This window comes from Canis lupus, chromosome 14, assembly GCF_003254725.2.
Source record: "Canis lupus dingo isolate Sandy chromosome 14, ASM325472v2, whole genome shotgun sequence".
NCBI classification, from domain to species: Eukaryota; Metazoa; Chordata; class Mammalia; order Carnivora; family Canidae; genus Canis; species Canis lupus.
In genome coordinates this window covers 35,624,539-35,645,043 of record NC_064256.1, presented here as the reverse complement: position 1 = coordinate 35,645,043, position 20,505 = coordinate 35,624,539, and the positions used below count along the sequence as shown (strand labels likewise).

At 40.7% G+C, this 20,505-nt stretch overlaps 1 protein-coding gene across 1 annotated transcript in view; it reads right to left on the bottom strand.

Moving 5' to 3' along the window:
* Window positions 1–20,505, bottom strand: part of DNAH11 (dynein axonemal heavy chain 11) — a 318,343-nt gene that overhangs the window by 7,977 nt on the left and 289,861 nt on the right. Inside the window, 4 exon segments of the mRNA XM_049093700.1 lie at window positions 1,270–1,512; window positions 10,518–10,637; window positions 13,316–13,507; window positions 19,979–20,206. Coding sequence (XP_048949657.1) covers window positions 1,270–1,512; window positions 10,518–10,637; window positions 13,316–13,507; window positions 19,979–20,206 — 783 coding nt within the window.

Below are 20,505 nucleotides of genomic sequence, written 5' to 3'. Positions count from 1 at the left end.
CACATTTCAAGAAATAATATGGTAAATTCCTCGGACCTCAATGTAGTTAAATTTGATGCTTGGTGTGTTCCAACAACCTGAATCTGTGTCAGTCAAATCCTGATTAAATTGTGAGGGGAAATAAGGGCTAATTTATCTGGGGGTGGGGGGATAAACTATTAAGGTTTTAAATTACTGAGAAATGAGGTTTGAATCTAAATGTAAAAAACCAGCATTTGATGTCCATTTCTCATCATCATTTTAGGGCAATACATACCTTCAAAAGAATAATGCCAAAAAGAAAAAAAAATAATGCCAGTCTCCCAAGATAATGTAAGAAAGACACTGTAACAAAATGACAGAGCCAAAGACAGAGAAGGGCAAGTCACAGATTTGGAGATGTTTGCGATACATCTATCTGACAAAGGGTGCATGTTTAGAATAAAGGGTCCTTAACAAACCTGGAAGAAAGCCTGACAACTCAATTTAAAAAATGGGCAAGCAACTGGAACAGGCACTTCACATAAGGTTATAGCCAGATGGCCAAGATCAAATGAAAAGATGCTCAGCATCACTCCTTGACTAAGGAATGTGAAATTAAAACCACAATGAAATGTTAACCTTAACAAAACCTCAAGGACAGAGAACACGTGAAACTTGCACACTGCTGGTGGGAGTGTAAGTGGTACAAACACTTGTGAAAACTGCTTGGGAGTGTCTACTGAAACTACGCATTACAGTGCACGATTCAGCAATTCCACTTCTGAGCAAAGAGGGGTGAGCAGGATGAACGGACACCTTGTGGAGTTGCCAGTGCCAGCTGACAAAAGACTACAAGAATGTTCGTGGCTATGATAAGTCAAAATAGGAAAGAACTAGAAATAACCCAAACATCCCTCTACTACAGACTGAATAAAGAACTATATATATTCATACAAAAGAATACTAAACTAAATGAATCCCTGGTCCACGCAAGAACATGGGTGGATCTCACAAATGTAACAGAGAGTGAAAAGAGCTAGATGGAAATCAGTATATAAGGTATGAATGCATCCATCCGGTGTCCAAACACGGGCAAGGCTAATCTGTGGTGATCAAGGTTAGAGTAGTAATGTTTGGCCAGCAGAGGGAGGGATATACTGACTGAGTGTTGGAAATTAAGTATTTTTATTTGAGTGATGATTACATGGGTATATGGAAGGAGAAAAATCTATCGAGTTGTACACTTAAGATTAGTACCCTTCACTGTACAAAAATGTTACGGCTCAACAGAAAAGAAAGATCCTCTACCTTTTCTTCTGTGGACTGCCCCAGCTCCTCATGGATGAGTGCATTCCTGGGCTGCAGCTCTAGCAAAGTTCTGAAGAGAGTGTTGGACATCACTGTCAGGAATTCTATTTCAGCATTTGGGTGGAGGCCATACAGTGCTGGGCTTTCTGGAGGAAGCTTCTCCTCTACGTACTGATGGTAGCCTGAATAATCTAGGTTAGGTGGGGCTGCAAATCCTGGTGCCAGCATAAGTTCATCTTCAATCTTCAACCACAAAGGAAAAAAGTCAGTTACTCGGAAGTCTAAATGGATATGAATCTTCACACCCTAAGACATTAAGACATTTTGAGAACACTCAGTAAGAATGTCCTGTGCAATGCCAGATGGGTCGCAGGCTCCCTAAAATATTTCATGAGGCTTCTGTAATCAATCATTTTGTCCTGTGTGTGGCACCAGGCTGACCTCTGGGGAGGAGTCCAAGGAATGCACGTGAATCCTTGCTCCAAGAGAACCAAGTCTGCAGTTTTCTCGGAGCAACGTGATACATGCCCACAAAGGAATGACTGGGTGCTGAACCATCTCCTGCGTATCGGTCATCCATCACATGCTCCAAGTCATTGATTGTCCCAAACTGCAAACATTTTGCAGAGAGAAGATGGGACTCTAACTTCCCCAGGCAAGATGTTTAAATCTTAATTCTGAACTCACTTTAGTAGACTCTCTAGGCTTAGCTTTCCTAATGCAGAGACTTTCCACAATATTGCTCAATTTTATATATGATACATATGAATTTTATAACCAGAGTTCTATGTACATATATGGAAAAATAAGCCTGTATGTAACATTTTATAGGGCTTGGGGATCCCTGGGTGGCACAGCGGTTTGGCGCCTGCCTTTGGCCCAGGACACAATCCTGGAGACCCGGGATCGAATCCCACGTCGGGCTCCCGGTGCATGGAGCCTGCTTCTCCCTCTGCCTGTGTCTCTGCCTCTCTCTCATTCTCTCTCTCTGTGACTATCATGAATAAATAAATAAAATCTTTAAAAAAAATTTAAAAAACATTTTATAGGGCTGTATACACAGAGAAATCAGTGCTACGTCACCTTTGAGCTACTCAGGGCATAGTTCTTGTTGCTCATTTCCAGATCCATAGACCCTTTGAGCTACTCAGGGCAGAGTCCTTGTTGCTCATCTCAAGATCTATAGACCCTTGTTGCTCATCTCAAGATCCAGTATTGTTAGCACATACTGGTGCTCAATACACAAGTGCCTAATGAATGAAAGGCCAGGATAAGGCATTTATCATGCCCATCTACTTCATTAAGGTTGGAGTAGAGGGTAGACATTCCATGTGGAGGAAGGTTCTTAACAAAGGCAATGTGAGTAGCAATACCAAATCTCAGTGTGTGAAGGTAGTTCTTATAAACACAGTAAGTGCTTAAAATTTTCTAGTTCACTCAGCATAATCTCAGATTTTTTTCCTAATTTGTTTTTAATTCCCCAGGGCCATAACCGCCTCTGTTTTCATTTTCCCTGTTTCTCTGGCTATAGATTGTCTACATACGCTTCAATGTACAGTGAGATACTTTTTTTTTTTCCCCAGTGGGATACTTTTAAAAACACTTACCTAATGTAGCTCTTTTATGCCTATATTTTATTAACCATTTTCTGAAACTGGGGTTTCCCTCTATAATTGTGTATGTTATGCCATCTGGTCCCCTCACTCTTACCCAGAGACAAAGTTTTCACAAATTCTTACTTGATACTATGTACTCAGCACCTAATATAGCCTAACAAGCCTTGGAAGTGTAAAAGGTTCATGTACCCTTAGTTCCTAAGAAACTCACAGTCTGATGGGGATAAAGGAATCGATTTTTACACAACCATTTCATCTGCGAGTATTGGCTGTTTGTTTCTTCCCAGACCCGTTAGGCACAGGTTTCCTAGAGCGCCCGTGTCCTTAGAGACAATGCTCAGTGGCTGGCTGTGAATTCCAAAAGGCATTTTAAATATTTGAGTCAGCATTTCTCTTTTGGACTAGGAAGATTTCCAAGTCCATCTACTCTTTCATTTTGTGAGAAAAAGAAATCTGAACCAACAAATATGAGAAGCAGGAACTTGGCCCATCTCCCCACCAGTATCCATTAGCTTGGTTCATTTCACTCATTTATCCGCATTTTCTATCATTTTGTTTTTAGAAAATCAGAATAATCCATTTTTAAAAAAAGATTTATTTGAGAAAGAGCGAGTGCACAAGCAGGGGGAGGGGCAGAAGGAAAAGCAGATTCCCCACTGAGCAGGGAACCAGACAAGGGGCTCGATCCAAGGCCAGGGATCATAACCTGAGCCAAAGGCAGATGCTTAACCAACTGAGCCACCCAGGTGCCCCCAGAATAATCCATTTCAATCTCACCTGTTCAGGGTGACAGAAACAAAACTGTGGGGGAGACTTCAACTCATGTTGTAGTCAATGAGATAAGTTAGCCAAAATAAAGATAAGGGCACAAAATACAAATAATGAAAGCAAAAGTTAGAATACATATATACAAACCAAACTTTGTGCCCTGCAAACAAGGACTTGGTCTTCCCTTAAGTGCTCACTAGACTGTTGAAAGAAACATTAAGAGCCACAGTTAAATTGTCTTTCAATTAAAGACAAAGTTAAAAACAGAGTTTCAAGCAAAGAAACAGACCAAAAAGTGGAACCACTTAAAAATGTTCAAATGCCATGCAGCCTGGGAGTCTGTCTGAATGCAGACTCCTGGAGTGCTGGCGGGCATGCAAATGGAGAGACCGTCAGGCAGTCTTTTTACAAACACATGAAGAGTGCCTCTTATATGTTTGTTAATGAGCAGCACAAAAGAAAACCACGAAGGAAAGGCAAGGGCTTGTGGTTTACAGTCAGCCAGACGTGGTTCAGTTCCCATCCCTGAATGGGTTGGTGGCTCGGGGCTTTAAGAAATGGCAGTTTTTCTGAATTTCAGTTTCATCAGTGAAGCAGTGCTTCTGATAGCTACCTCACGATCCTGGCTGTGGGAATTTAGGGACCACGTATGCCAACGGCTAGGCACATAGTGAGTAGTCTTTTACATTCATTTGGATCTTTTTTGTGTCCTAGGAAAAGACATGATTATTTCAAATACATTTTGGTTTCCTAGAATGAAAAAAAAAAAAAAAAAAGACTGCCTGAGGAATGTTCCACTGTAAATTCCTACTATGATGTCAGAAAAGCAAAGTTTGAAAAGTGAGTTCATATAGGTTCTTAAGTGTTCTCTTTCTCCTTTAAGAAAATTGTAAAGATTTCAGCATACTCCAGGAGCTCTGTGAATCCTGGCCTGAATCCCTTTCCACTCAAGGCTTTCATGAAAAGCTGCTGCTTGTTGATGGACCCAGAACAGTAGAGCGATCTGCATACTGACCACCTGTCTTGCCTTTCGGAAACATCATTTGAAGAGGTTATTGTTACTCTTAAAAGAATCAATACTTCTAAACAGACCCTTCTCCAAAGATGATAAATGAACTGCCAATAAGCACACAAAAAGATGCCCAACATTGCTAGTCTTAGGGGAATTGCCAGTCAAAACCACACTCTGATACCACTTCATGCCTACCAGGGTGGCTTAAAACAAAAAAGTAGTGGAGGGGATTACAAGAGTGTTGGCAACAACGTAGAGAGTGTAGAAACTGATACACTGCTAGTGGGGATATAAAATGGTGCATCCACTTTGGAACTATAATTTGGCAGTTCCTTAAAATGTTAAATAGAGTTATACCATATGATCCAACAATTTCACTCTTATGTATATACCCAAGGGGAAATGGAAATGTCCACACAATGATGAATGAATAAAGAAAATGTATCCATACAATGGAATATTATTTGGCCATAAAAAGGAAGCACTGACACATACTATAGCATGGATGAACCTTGAAAACATGTTAAGTGAAAGGTAGCAAACATAGAAGGCCACATAGTGTATCATTCTACTTATTTTTTTTTATTTTTTTAAGATTTTATTTATTTATTCATGAGAGACACAGAGAGAGGCAGAGACACAGACAGAGGGAGAAGCAGGCTCCATGCAGGGAACCCAACAAGGGACTCGATCCCGGGACTCCAGGGTCACACCCTGGGCTGAAGGCAGACGCTCAACCACTGAGCCACCCAGGTGTCCCTGTATCATTCTACTTCTATAAAATGTCCAGAATAGGTGAATCCATAGAGACAAAAAGTCAGTTAGTAGTTGCCTGGGGCTGGGGACTAGGGAAGAGGATGATGAGTGACTCCTAAGGGATGCAGGGTTTCTTTGGGGGGTGGGGGGATGAGGTATCTAAGACTGTGGTGATGGCCGCGCAGCTGTGAATATACTTAAGACCTGTGGATTGTCCAAGTGAAATTGGTAAATTTCCATTTGAACTTGTCTCAGTAAAGCTATTAAAAAAAAAAAAATCGATGGTGTCGCACTCAAGGAGAACGATCCTCCACAGTATGAGAAAAAAGCATCAAGGATTTGAAGTCATTTTTGCAGAAATCACTGTCTGGCACAATTATGAGAGACACCAGGAAAGCCAGCATCTTGCCACTCTGCTGACTCTGTCCTTCTTACATCTTGTTTTCTGATATTTAATAAAAGACCTACCTCCTCTGCTGCCTCTCCAAGTGGTCTTGCTTATTGACAAGAAGCTCCTAGTTCACTGTGGGTCTGAACAAGTGTATTTGTCCTTGGCCTTCTGAGTAAAATATGCCATGGCCCCAAAGTGCCATGAGGGATTTTCAGAAATTACTCAACATTAATTTTATGATCAAGGTGTCTTGAGAGCTGACAGGTACATGGGTGATTTTCCAGACAGTAGCTACATTTTACAAATGAATAAATGAGGCACAAGGAGGTCCTGCTCAAAGCTGGACAGCAAGGGAGTGGCCGAATAAGAACCTAGAGCTCTGAGCTCCTGGGCTGCCCACTTTTGTGCACGGCGGCACCCCATGCCGTGCACCACACACGGCGCAGACGTGAGTCAGTGTTTGCTGACCCGTGCCCCTAATACTACAATCAGATCAGCGTTCCAGCCAATGCAGCGTGCCATACACAGAGACCGTGGTCTGTAGAGTCTGATTTTGAGTTCAAATCCTGGTTTAGCTACTTACCAACTGTTTGACCTTTGTCAATCGGGGTTTCTTTTCTGATGACATGGGGTATTAGTACCTACTTGGCAGGATGATGGTGAAGAGAAGAAATAATACACATGAGCTGTGTAGTACTGACCCCTAGCAAATATTTAATAAATGGTTTCCACTGTTATAATCACAGATTAAATCTAGTCAAGTATGAAATATAGATCATGAAAATTTATACTTCATAATAAAATACCTTCCATTTAGTAAGCATGTTGGTCTAGTGCTATACCAATGTTTAAACCTAACAAAAATACCCATGAAATGGGCCATTCTTGTTTTGTAGAGGATGAAACGGAGGTTCAGGGGAGGTGCCTAAAATCAAAGCATATACAGGGAGAACTGAATTTGAACCCTAGTATTGTTTTTTATTTAAAGCCCAGCCTCCTGATTGTTATTCTCTATTACCAGAAGGGTTTTTAATATATGACAACTTTCAGTGCAACCAGAGGTCCTAATTTCTAAACAAGTTAACCAACGTGAGAAGTGGTGAAGAGATGTCCTGCAGATGCACAAGTGTTAGATTGAGTTCCCAATATAAACAGCAAGAGTAGGACACATCTGCAAGAGAACAGAAGAACTGGGATTTTGCAGCATCTGACACCAAGTCGCCAAGTGTTTTAACTTCCTCTGTTGAGAAGGTGGCACCGTCTGGTGAGGATGCAAGATTTCAAATGGAGCATTTGGAGCCGAAAACGTCAGCAGATCTCCATGGGAGCCTGGATACCTAAATTTCTAAAGGGCTCTCCCCCACTCCAGTGCTGCCCCTCTGGTTTCATCATTTATATTTATTGTCCAACTATTTGAATGGGAGTTCAGACTTGGGAAGGTTAATGGACTGTCTAGTTTGGCAACAGTAATTGGCTCCCTATCCTCAGGCCACAGCCAGAGAGGGAACGTCAGCATGAGCTTCTCACTCTGCCCCTTGACCTCCACCATCATTTGGAGAAATCAGCCTCTGTAAAGGTCACGTGCCTGACACTGTTTATCTTTCCCATCTCCATGGTAACCTGCTCCCAGACCTCTTCTGAGGAGTGACTTCCAATTGTATTAAATTGAAAGTGTCTTTCTGACCTGTGAAATCCTGCTCATTAGAACTAAGGAAAGACCAGGAGTCTCACGGCAAAGGAAACAAATAATGGTCACAGGCCAGGAAAGTTTTCTTTTCTTTTCTTTTTTTTTTTTTTTTTGGCATGGTCTCCAAATTGTTTAACATTATTAAAAGTAGTAAGAAAAAAATCTGTCTTCGATTTTCTGTATTAGACTACTTATAATAGACCATATTTTCTTTTCTTTTTTTTAAAGATTTTATTTATTTATTCATGAGAGACACAGAGAGAGAGAGGCAGAGGCACAGGCAGAGAGAGAAGCAGGCTCCACACAGGGAGCCTGAGGCGGGACTCGATCCCAGGTCTCCAGGATCACACCCCGGGCTGAAGGTGGCGCTAAACCGCTGAGCCACCTGGGCTGCCCTAGACCATATTTTCTAGGACAGGATTATTTCTCAAAATAGACTAAAAGGAAAGTGATCAAAACGATGTAATACTTTAATAAGATGAAGTTCTCAAAAATTATAAACAGGAGGTTGTTCAAACCATAAAAAATGTAGCACTACTTTATTTTTTTTTGCAGTCCTTTGCATATTATTAAGTTTTCATTTAAATTCCAGTTAACATACCATGTAATATTAGTTTCAGGTTTACAATATAGTGATTCAACACTTCCACACAACACCCAGTGCTCATCACAAGAGCATTTCTTAATCGCCATCACCTATTTCCCCCAACCCCGCATCCACTTAACCATCAGTTTATCCTCTGTAGTTAAGAGTCTGTTTCTTAGTTTGCCTTTTTTTTCTTTGTTCATTTGTTTTGTTAAATTTCACATATAAATGAAATCATATGGTATTTGTCTTTCTCTGACTGACTTTGTTTAGCATAATACCCTCTTGCTCCATCCATGCACCTGGCAAGACTTTATTCTTTTTTTATGGCTAATAGTCCATTGTTACATCGTTACTGCTTCTCCATCCATTTGAATGGACACTTGGGCTGTTTCCATAATGAGGCTATTGTAGATAATGTTGCTATAAACATCCGGGGGCATGTATTTCTCTGAAATAGTATTTTTGTGTTTTCTGGGTAAATACCTAGTAGTGCCATTGCTGGATCATAAGGTGGCATTTTTTTTTTAACATTTTATTTGTTTATTGGAGAGAGAGAAAGAGTGCACATGCATAAGCTGGGGGCAGGGGCAGAGGCAGAGGGAGAAGCAGACTCCCCACCGAGCAGGGAGGTTGATGTGGGACTCAATCACAGAACCTCGAGATCACAACTTGAGCCTAAGTCAGATGCTTAACTGATGAGCCACTCAGATGCCCCTCTAAGGGTAGTTCTATTTTTACTTTTTGAGGAAACTTCATACTATTTTCCACAGTGGCTGCACCCACCAGTCTACATTCCCGCCAACTGGATAGGAGGGTTCCCCTTTCTCCACATCCTTGCCGACACCTGCTGTTTCTTGTGTGCTGATTTTAGCCCTTCTGGCAGGTGTGAGGTGGTAACTCATTGTAGTTTTGATTTGTTTCCCTGCTAATGAGTGATGTTGAGGATCTTTTCATATCTCTGTTGGCCATCTGTATGTCTTCTTTGGAGAAATGTCTGTCCATGTCTTCTGCCCATTTTGAATTAGATTATTTATTTTTTGAGTGTTGAATTTTATAAATTCTTTATATATTTTGGCTACTACTAACCCTTAATCAGATATGTCATTTGGAAATATTTTCTCCCATTCCATAAGCTGCCTTTTAGTTGTATTGTTTCCTTCCTGTGCAGAAACATTTTATTTTGATGAAGTCCGAATAGTTTATTTTTGCTTTTATTTCCCTTGCCTCAGGAGACCTGTCTAGAAAGAACTTGCTATAGCCAATGTCAAAGAAGTTACACGGCACTACTTTAAACAGAGTTGGTATCTTGTTCAAGTGGGAAAAGACAGCGTGGTGTAGCGTGCCTTGTGTTTCCAAGAAACAGGCAATGGCCATGGCCATGGCAGCCTTTAGAGACGCAGCATGAAGAAAGTGTGGCCACCACTTTCAGCTACTTCAATATGGAAAACAGAGACAGAGGACTTTTGCCAGAAATACAGCCCCGGTCATAAACTGAACGGCTGTTTGGTCTTTGCCAACAGGGTTGTTAAGATAAGAAATGGGAAAAGGAGCTTAATCTCTCTCAACTCCAGTACAGGCAGTGCTCTACCCTTTCCTCACAGGTGGAAGACTGGGTTCTCACATCACATGTTTCTTGAGCACATACTTAAAGAGTTAGTGATCAAAATTTAGAATTCCATGGCTTCTGTGACAGATTTCACTTATTTTAGAACCCTCAAATTGAAATCAAATTCCTGTCTTCTGGATGGAGCTCTTCTTGCCCATGGTAACTGATGGACCTGGGGCAAGCCATGCCACAGTCTCTCTCTATAAAAGTGGTTACCAGTGTCAGTTCCGCATACCTCTCAGGGTTATTCCAAAGATCCAGTCAAACAGTTTATGTGAGGGTCCTTCATCTGGGCATAGAACATGAGAATGATGCACAAAAATAATCTAGGAGGTCTTAATTGAAACAGTTTCAGACTTCATAGATCTGAGATGGGGCCCAAGAGTCTGCATTTCTGGAGCACCTGGGTGGCTCAGTAGGTTTAAGCATCAGACACTTGATTTCAGCTCAGGTGAGGATATCTGTGCTCAGCAGGGAGTGCTTGAAGATTCTCTCTCTGCCCCTCCCCCACTCACATGTACACACGCAAGCATGCTCTCTCTCTCTCTGTCAGATAAATAATTAAAAAAAAAAAAAGACTGCAATTCTAACAAATTTCCAACCTCTGTGACAGTGGGCCAGAAGTATTTATATAGTGGAATTAGTTAAAATAATTCTTACTAGAGGGGCGCCTGGCTGGCTCAGTAGGAGAAGCATGTGACTCTTGATTTGGGGATTATGAGCTCAAACCCCATGTCGGGAGGAGATTAAATAAATAAAACTTAAAAAAAAAAATTCTTGCTAGGATTTTCTCTTCTGTAAAATTAATCATTAAGTGTCTTACCAGAGATGGATTCATGAATTCTTCCAAATACACCCGACACAGCTTGCGATCCCAATCATCTGTGATGTGGCCCCCATACATGATCTCACCAAAGAGGTAACGGAGATCTTCCCATGGGACCTGGGAGAAAAATCACACAAATGTTCATTTCCAGGCCCAGTATATCTGCCTCAAAGAGGCCAGTTAGCAGCACAAGCCTCTCTCCAAGCTCCTCTAACACCGTGTCTCCCCAAATCCCCATCAATAGGAGGGCTTAAAAGAGGTTCAGAAATTGTGTAGGCTTTTACATAGAATTACATTCAGTCTGTTTAAACACCTTCGGTGAAAATTCACTAACACTGAACATTTAAGGCAGATTTTAAAGCAATCATTCCTAGAACATGATATGTAGGGAGACTTTATAAATTCAATATCTCATCCCCAAATCAAGAAAAGGTGTTAGTTCGCAGGGCCTTTGAGCTAGGTCCTGTTTTTATGATCCAATACCACGTTTTATTATCTCATTTAGGCAAATAAAGAAAATCTTGTACCATCTGAATTTGGGGTGTACTTAGGAAACCATCCTCTTGCAAAAATCCAGGCAAACCAATCTCCTTGCTACCAACTGACTCGAGGGCTCGGGTTAGGGCATGACTGGCCTACTACGCGGCTATTCTAAGGGTTCTAATGACTGTACCATGTAGTATTCAAGAAATATAACGGTGTCTCCTCTTTATTTGGCTTAGCAGGACTTGAAGCCTCTCTCTGCTACCCTTTAGCTTCCTCTGGGTTTGCAAAACATGCCAGTCTGTGATGAAGCCTTTCTAGACAGGAACCTTTATACCCTCAGGGGCAGTAGATTGCCTCCCAGCAGTTCAAGTAAAAACTTAATTATAGCCTTCATTTGTTGCATGATTTGACAGAACAAGTAAAATTGCTTCAACTGTTCCAACGTACTTGTTACAAGTTTATTTGAATTTGAATAAATGAACCTCAAATGGGTCCTTTTTTCAAGCTCGTCTGATGGGAGCGAGAAATAAGAGCGAAGAGCCTGGCCTGTAGCATGCTCCCTGTTCCACCCCACGGGCACCGTCCACGTCGTCCTCATGGAATGCACGGGAAACAAAGAGGTCTCCATTTCACTTCTCTGGTACGTTTTGTTCATACCTGCTATGTATCCTACCACCTGATATGTGGCTCCCTGGAGATTTTAATCAACTGGAGATCTATCCTTCTCAATAACTGACTCTCTCCCCTCACATCTTGCTCTTTGTTTTTAACATCTACCTCCTTGAAAAGGGCATTCTGCACCGCCCAACTCTGTGCTCATAACCTAGCTCTCAAGTCCTGGCAACTCGCTTCACCATGTGTGGTGAATGGCTTGGGTCTAGACATCTGAGAGAGGAGGAGGCGTGAAAAACTGAAAGCTGTGTGGATCCTGGAACAAGAGTGGGGGCGGCGGGCAGGACACGATTCACTTGGCCACCTGGGGTTGCCAAGTCTCAGGATGGGAGAGCCAGGGAGAAACAGGAGTCCGCTCCCTTCTCCTCGTCATTTCTAACTCGACGCTGTACATGACACTCAGTTGGAATAGGGTAATATTCCCTGTCTCAGCCTCAGGGGACAGTTATGAAGCACCTGTATAAAAGGATTAAGTGGTCCATTTCACTTTCTACCCAGGACTATTACAACAGTCAATTTTGCCTGCAATATTGTAAACAAAATGTGTTAAGGTCAACACAAAATATTATTTATTACAAGATCAAAATATGAGCAAATGTTGTATATTTTAAAAATGGTAGATATGGAATATTGATCATCACATACCATATTAACGCCATTTGTTTTGGATACAACTTCCTCAAAATGTGTTCCTCAGGAGAACACACCCATGTTATATATTAAGTGTACATATTCTGATAGCAGTCACATCACCTTTGAAGCTTGAGGAGACTTATTTGGTCACGAAAATTGTAACCATGATCGGCGAAAGAACATAAAGGAATCATTTACACATAGAAACACAGATGAGTCATTTTTAAAGGCCCTTTATAGAAAATGTAGCCCAGAGAATAACACCTGGTTTTGACAAATATATCTCAATTTTAACAGATTTAACTGAATGGGAAATGTTTCCTTTTGGAGGACGAAGCCAGAAAATTCTTACAAATGGTTCTTCCTTTTTTGAAATCCAATCACTGGGTTTATAAGAGTTTACACAAATGTTCTTGATGAAGCATTCCCATTCCCATCTGTAAAACACATTTTAGCTATGAAATAAAATCATTCATCTACCTTTAACTTCCAATCAAGGGGAACATAACTGAGAAAGTCACAACAAGGTGGCATCCTTAATACATAATAATGACATATGCAGGAAATGCACCATTATTTATACATGTGACGCGCTGTAAATTGCTTCCATCATAAGAACTAATTGTAGTGATTATTAATGCAGTGTTATGAACTGTCAGAATTGCTGTATGTAATTACATTTGTGCAAATGCTTCATTACCTGCCTAATGAATCTGGCATATATGCACATGTAAACCACTGTTTTTGTTAACATAATGAAGGACATTTTTTTTTCACTAAGCTGCTGATGTAGAACTGGTTTGACCTATCTTATGAAGTTCGAGCATCCACTACTGGAAAACCTTTGATCTGGTTTATTTTCACACTTGGCAGAAGATGCATATATAGTGTCAGCTATTTCAATAATAGCTTCGAAAGAGAAATTACGGTCCATTTGATAGTAGCCAAAGACTGACAGATTCAGTACACTCTTGGGAAGAGGTTATCCGACCACTGGCACTTACGTTAGGGTTTGCCTCTAAGTAGTTGTAGAGGACATTGGCACAAATGGTGAGGTCTCCAGGACTGAAGGGATATCTGCGGCTCCAGCCCCGGGGGCCGAACCTCAGTCTCCCGGCGACACAAGCATGGAAGTAGCACAGAGAAAAGAGGATGCTTTTAAATTCCTGCTCCTTGGAGCACGCTTCAAGTGTATCCTGGGAGAAAAGGAAAATATTTGATTATACTTCTGCATGGTTTCCAAGGGCAAGGGTCTGAATTTTCGAGATCTTGTATAAAACCTTGAGGGAGATGTAAGATAGGGGTGCCAGACAGTTTTAAGCACGGCTATCTATCCTATCAGAGCATAATGGGAGACTGACCATTTGGCGTTTGCCAGTCTATTAATTTAAGAGGAATGCTTTGACTTTTCTTTAGTTATTTTACTGAACGCTTCTAACTTCACTAGACAATGACACGATTCATTCTAAGCAGTGATAATACTGCTTGACATCATTTTCCCCTGCAAAATTCTCCTTGAAAAATCTAGCTGACCAGAGGACACCACCTTAGTTTCATCAACTTAGCAGAATACTACTTAACCCCAGCCCTTCATTTCCTCTGGTTTCATAGTAATACAGATTACTGGGGCACATGGCCACCCATCAAAAAATGATTTCCCATCCTCTCTTGAAGCCAGATGTGCCATATGACCAAGTTCTTGCCAAAGGAATTTGCACAGAAGTGATGTGTACAATTCCCATGTCATTTACTTAAAAGGATGTTGCTTGCCCTGGTTGTCACTCTTTTCCTTTTTCTGTGGGCTAGAAATGAGGATGACCAGACAACCATGGAAGCCATGAGTGAGTTCCAGCAGAAGCATCTACCAGCTTGGGTGTATAGCTAAGCTCATGAAACAGAGCTGCCAGTTACAGGTGAGAGAAGTCATCTTGTTTGGATCACTAGTTTTGTAGTGTACCTGAGCAAATACCTGTCACCCTGACAAACGGTTTCCTTCCAATGAACTTAAAGTAGAATTCACTGCTGGGTAGAAAGAATGGCATATGGAAGATTGGAACACACACACGCTTATACACTCTATAACACTTTTTTGAAATTGTAGAGGGAAAATTAAATCTTAGCATGCTGATATAAATCCTTCCACAGCCATAAAATTAAAAGGTGAACAACAGCTATCCAATCTTTGCCTTAAAGATAGTAATACTTTATTCTCAAATTTGGCAGTTCTGTGAGGCAAACAAGGACTACTTTAACTGATGTTGGGCAGTAGAAGTTAAGGCCAAAGCTGAAACTTTGTCTTGTACTTTATTTATTTTTTTAAGATTATTTATTTATTTATTCATGGGAGAGAGAGAGAGAGAGAGAGAGAGGCAGATACACAGGCAGAGGGAGAAGCAGGCTCCATTCAGGGAGCCTGACATGGGACTTGATCCCGGGTCTCCAGGATCAGGCCCTGGGCTGAAGGCGGCTCTAAACCGCTGAGCCACCTGGGCTGTCCTGTCTTGTACTTTAAAATGGCCAAATTATAGCCAGTCTCTATTTAAAATGGATTGGACAACTTGGGCCATTTAGCACCTTTCAGGTGGGAGATCAGATCTGATCTCCCAGGCAACTTCTAGTAAAAGTCTAAAGCAAGACTAGACTTGTCTTGTTCTAAGACTAGAAGAAGGGTTTTTTTTTTTTTTTTTAAGATTTTATTTGTTTATTCATGAGAGAGAGAGAGGGAGAGAGAGGCAAAAACACAGGCAGAGAGAGAAGCCGACTCCATGCAGGGAGCCTGATGCAGGCCTCAATCCTGGACTCAGATCATGCCCTGAGCTGAAGGCAGATGCTCAACAGCTAAGCCACCCAGGCATCCCTAGAAGAAGCGTTTTAGTTTCTTTATGTATCAGTTTCATCAGAATCCAGGGTTATTACTACCAGATATAGTTCTAAAACTGACCAGGCCATCCCTAGTGCTGACCCAACTAAATCACTAGGTCATTTGAAAACACTAGGCCATTTCTAGGCAATTTGCAGGGCTGAAGATACATCATCATTAAACATAACATTTCTACAACTAACATGAAATAAAACACAAGCTCATGAAAGAAGGAAATAGAAACTATATAACTGTAATTAATCTTGAAGAATATAAAAATATGTTAGTTTTAAATGTAAGGAATTTCTAGGAGAAACTTATTTAGAAATTATGATCTAGGGCAGCCTAGGTGGCTCAATGGTTTGGCGCCGCCTTCAGCCCAGGGCATGATCCTGGAGACCCAGGATCGAGTCCCACATCAGGCTTCCTGCATGGAGCCTGCTTCTCCCTCTGCTTGTGTCTCTGCCTCTCTCTGTCTGTGTGTCTCTCATGAATAAATAAATAAAATAAAATAAAAATTATCATCTAACATGTCACCTAACACCTCCCTGAATAACATATAGTCCACAGAAAACCAAGGTACTACAATAACCAAGTACATCAATTCCATAAATGTTTCATATAATCGATTTAGTTTTATCCTCAGTGCTTAAAAAATATATAGCTTAGGCATCTGGGTGGCTCAGTGGGTTAAGCATCTGACTTTTGATTTCAGCTCAGGTTATAATCTTAGGTTGTGAGATTGAGTCCTGCCATTGGGCTCTGTCCTGGGCGTGGGAGACTGCTTAAGCTGGGATCCTGTTTAAGATTCTCTCTCTCTCTCTCTCTCTCTCCCTCTCTCCCTCTGCTCCTCCCCTGCCCTACTTCTTTCTCTCAAAAAAAATTGCAACTCAATGACATTTCATTATGCTCTGATAATATGAATGCCACTAGAAAAAAATATCAATTAAGTGTTTCTAATTAGAAAAAAGTATGAGTCTACCTGACATTTCAGGTAATTTGTATTTTTATAAACCAAATAAATGATGAGCAAATTAATATCAGAAAACACATGAATAGCATTGTGAACAGAGAACAGGTATCCACACTTGTAGAACAGTATTGTATGCACACAGATGCCAGTTTTATATGCACAACTACCAATTGTTTCTGCTACAAATCTTACAGGAAAAAGAAATCTAAGGTGCCTGGGTGGCTCAGTCAGTTAAGTGTCCAACTTTTGACTATGGCTGGGGTCATGATTTCAGGGTCATGGAATTGGGCCTTGTGTTGGGCTGCACACTGAGCATGAGGCCGGCTTGGGATTTCCTCTCTCTCTCTCCACCTCACCTGCCCCTGCTAGTGTGTGCTCTGTCAAAAAAAAAAAAAAAAGGAGAGAGAGAGAAAAGAAAAGAAAAAAAATCTGTTTTTATTTTGAAAATGTGGTTATTATCTGGGTATGAAAGCAACCTAAATAGTACTCCCTTGTGATATCTTCAAGAGGCAGGTGCTATTGAGCTAAAACACATAGGGAGGCAGAACCCTACAGGAAATGCTTCTTTACATCTTGATCACTTAATGATTGCATTTATATAAATATTCTGGAATGCTCAGGAAAATAAAGGACTAATATTAAACTTGTTCATTATGAACATATGTATCAAAGTTCAAAGGTAAATTCTGAAAAAAAAAAAAAAAAAAAAAAAAAACAAAGGTAAATTCTGATTTGGGGGTAAGATTTAAAATGCAAATTTAACTGATTTAAATATTAAAGCATGCAAAACAAAAACACCCAAAGAGAACAGTCCATTTGTCCAGATCCCTTGGGTGCTTTTCTCATCTGAGGAGGGTGCCCAGACAACACGAGCAACTGGAGCTCATTTACCTAATCCAAATAAGTACCCAAAGTAAATGGCATTCACTACCCTTGGTCTATGTCACAAGCTTCAGCTACATAAGACCATGGCAGAACACGAAACACCCAGGATGATACAGGCAGCCTTGGGAAAGTGGGAAGTCTGTGATACAGATCACTAACTGCCTGTCCTAAAATGTCTTGTTGCTGACTTTTAGCTGGGCATATGGCTGCCCAAGATAAATGGACTTTTCCCAGCCTCTTGTGCAGGTAGGTAATGCAATGTGACTGTGTATAACCAGTGAGATGAAAGGAGAAATATTATATATTCTCTTGTAGAAACCATCTTTAAAAAAGAGGCAAACATGTGCTCATGGCCACCTTCTTTGTTCATTCTTTCATCCTACTATCAGGAACATGGATATGGGGGCTGCCACCTGGGACCCTGGCAAGCCCATCCCAGAAACAATGAACTGTAAAAGAACTAGACTGAGGACAACTTTGTGTGACACACTGAGCTCTGAATGACATACCTCCACAATTCTCATGTGGCAGAAATACTTTTTAACCTTTTTAAAGCTACTGTTGTTTCATACTTCTTTCACAGGTAGCCAAGCATAATTCTAACCAATAAAAGAGTGCTGGGGACCTACTCAACAGATGACCAGGGAGTACAGGTTAATACCCTTAAATTACATCATCTGAATAAAACCAACATTTCATTTTCTAACATAATGACAGGTAAACATTCATAAGACTAGTCTACAATTTTTAGATTTCCTTTGGAGTTTTTGTTGGGTTGGTTTTGGCTGTAATAGGTTTGATAGGAAGTTCATCAAGTGAGTAACTTTGATTAACTTTGCTTTTGCAACTTATGACCAAATTTAGTCTTAATATTTCAGAGGATCCTTTCTACTAGATAAATACTTCCCCTGGAAGTACTTGAGTCTTTCTGGTAGTTGTAATCTTCAGTTAATCTAAGTGGCTTTCCAGATAATAGTCAAAAGAACTGATACTTACTTTCATGAATAAAGTAGAACATGAGGAGGGATTCATGCAGAGGCTTTGGGGAATCTTCACCTCTATCATGAAATGCAACACATTTTTTAATGTGCATTTCCTTGGGGAGAGTGTTGTAGTTTTATCAGATTATCAGAAAGATCCTTACCAATAAAAAGCTTAAGGATAATTGGGGTGAAGCATATTAGTTCATGAAATCTCAGTTTTTCACAAATACAGACAATTGTCCTAGGAGGTTGGATAATACTATTTAAATATATCAAATTCTGGGCAGCCCAGGTGGCTCAGCGGTTTAGCACCACCCTCGGCCCAGGGCCTGATCCTGAAGACCCAGGATCAAGTCCCACGTTGGGCTCCTGGCATGGAGCCTGCTTCTCCCTCTCCTGTGTCTCTGCCTTTCTCTCTCTCTCTCTGTCTCTCATGAATAAATAAATTTTAAAAATCTAAAAAAAAAAAAAGTATATCAAATTCCTTTTTTGTATTTACTTTGGGAAAGAGTTTGAGAATATCATATGGTCAGAAATTATCAACTGAGGGATTAAAAAAAAATACATGCCTGCCATGGTTCACAAAAGAAAACATCCTGCAACTATGTAATAGACTCAACAAGATTTTTCTGAATGCCTTGTTTACACAGTCTAGTGTGTTTATATATACACTTAATTTATAGGTAATTAACTGTATTCTTCAAAATTGTAATCTTAGGTGGCCAATTATTATAATTCCTTCATAATGTTGGCTTGGGTTTTGGCCCAAGAGACACTAGCGAAAAAGTGAAGCATGTTGGTATGCTTCATAGAGAGTGTTAATATTTCTAACAGGAGGCTTAATATTTATACCAAACCATATGCATTTCCACTTTGGGGTTCATTCTACTTCTCCTAATAAGAATACTGTTTCCTAGGGTGCCTGGGTGGCTCAGTTGGTGAAACACATGACTACTGATTTTGGCTGAGGTCATGATCTCAGGATTGTGAGGTGGAGCCCTGGGTTAGGCTCTGTGCTGGGCATGGAGCCTGCTTGAGATTCTCCCTCCTTCTCCCCAGGCCCCTCCCCTGGCCCCTCACTCACACACACACTCTCTCTAAAACAAACAAACAAACAAACAAACAAACAAACAAACACTGTTTCCTAAGGGTGTCTAAGAAAGCAGAAGAACTGGGAACTCAGAGAAACAACAAAGGAAACTTGTTTGAAAGACTTGATTATGATACATGTTGTGATAATTTGGACAAGGAGAATAATTATAATGGTAGTATTTATGCTTGTATCAATTTATTTGTTTTATTTTGGAAGGAAATGAAAGTATAAATAAGGTGGCGCCATGGATATACTGCAAAAAGAAGACTTAACTCTACTAAAGTCAAAAGTAGATCTAAAACACTGAATATGATACTGGAACTCTTGCCATGTCATTACTGTTGTTGCCGTCCTCAGTAACAGCAACTGGAGTAACAGTGGCTGCTTCTCTTCTTGTGCTAAGAGATACTTGTCTGCCCCATTTGTCTTCAATAAGCAGGTTCCTCAGAAAAGGATGTAATTTATTCTCCTTAAACATGTGGCTGTTTTTTTTTTTTTAAGCTTTTATTTATTTACTTGAGAGAGAGCAAGTGTGTATGCAAGTCCGAATGATGGAGGTGGGGGAGAGAATCTCAAGCAGACTCTACACTGAGCACAGACTGAGGGCTCTATCCCACAACACTGAGATCACCCCCTGAGCCAAAACCAAGAGTCAGAAGCTTAGCCAACTGAGTGTATGGCTGTAGTTTTAAGGCAAAACATAGATTTTCTAGTCACCGGGATAGGGAATGGCAGGGCGATCCTTTCAAGACATTAAGCCACACACTGATATTTCACTTCAACCCTCTGCATGAGATGCACACATTGGTAATGGCCCTGTGGTTTTGTGAGAAGACCCTGACTTTGCCCTGAGACCAGGCTCTGCTTTCTTACCTGATCAAAGTTGTAGAGGGCGGCATGCAAATTGGCCATCATTCCTGTGGGGGGTTCATTAGTAATTTTAATGGAATCTTCCAGAAGTCCTTGAGGGATGATGTGTTCATTTGGTGTAGGTGCAGATTCAGCACTCATGAAAACCCTGTAATCTCTGTGGCCTCCTTGGCTGAATTTTTCGAGGAGTTTTTCCAAGGTTCCTAGCCACTTGGCTACCAAATGGACATTCTGAAAAACAGTATGGCTTATAATTCTGGTGAAATTGAAGAATATTACTTAAATTATGGGATCACAACATTTTCCCATATACAAATGTGTAGAAAACTCAGAGAACCAGTATCTAATTTTTCCTGGATTATCATGTTAGGGAGCAAAACACCAAAACACAATTAACTGCACAGTGAACACAGATAGGGCTCTAAATCACCACAGGTCATCTTTGCTAACCCAAATCTCCTTCCAACACAGCTTAACTACTTCCAACACCCACTAGTCACCTCTGAGAAGTCGGGTTCCTGACATTTTTC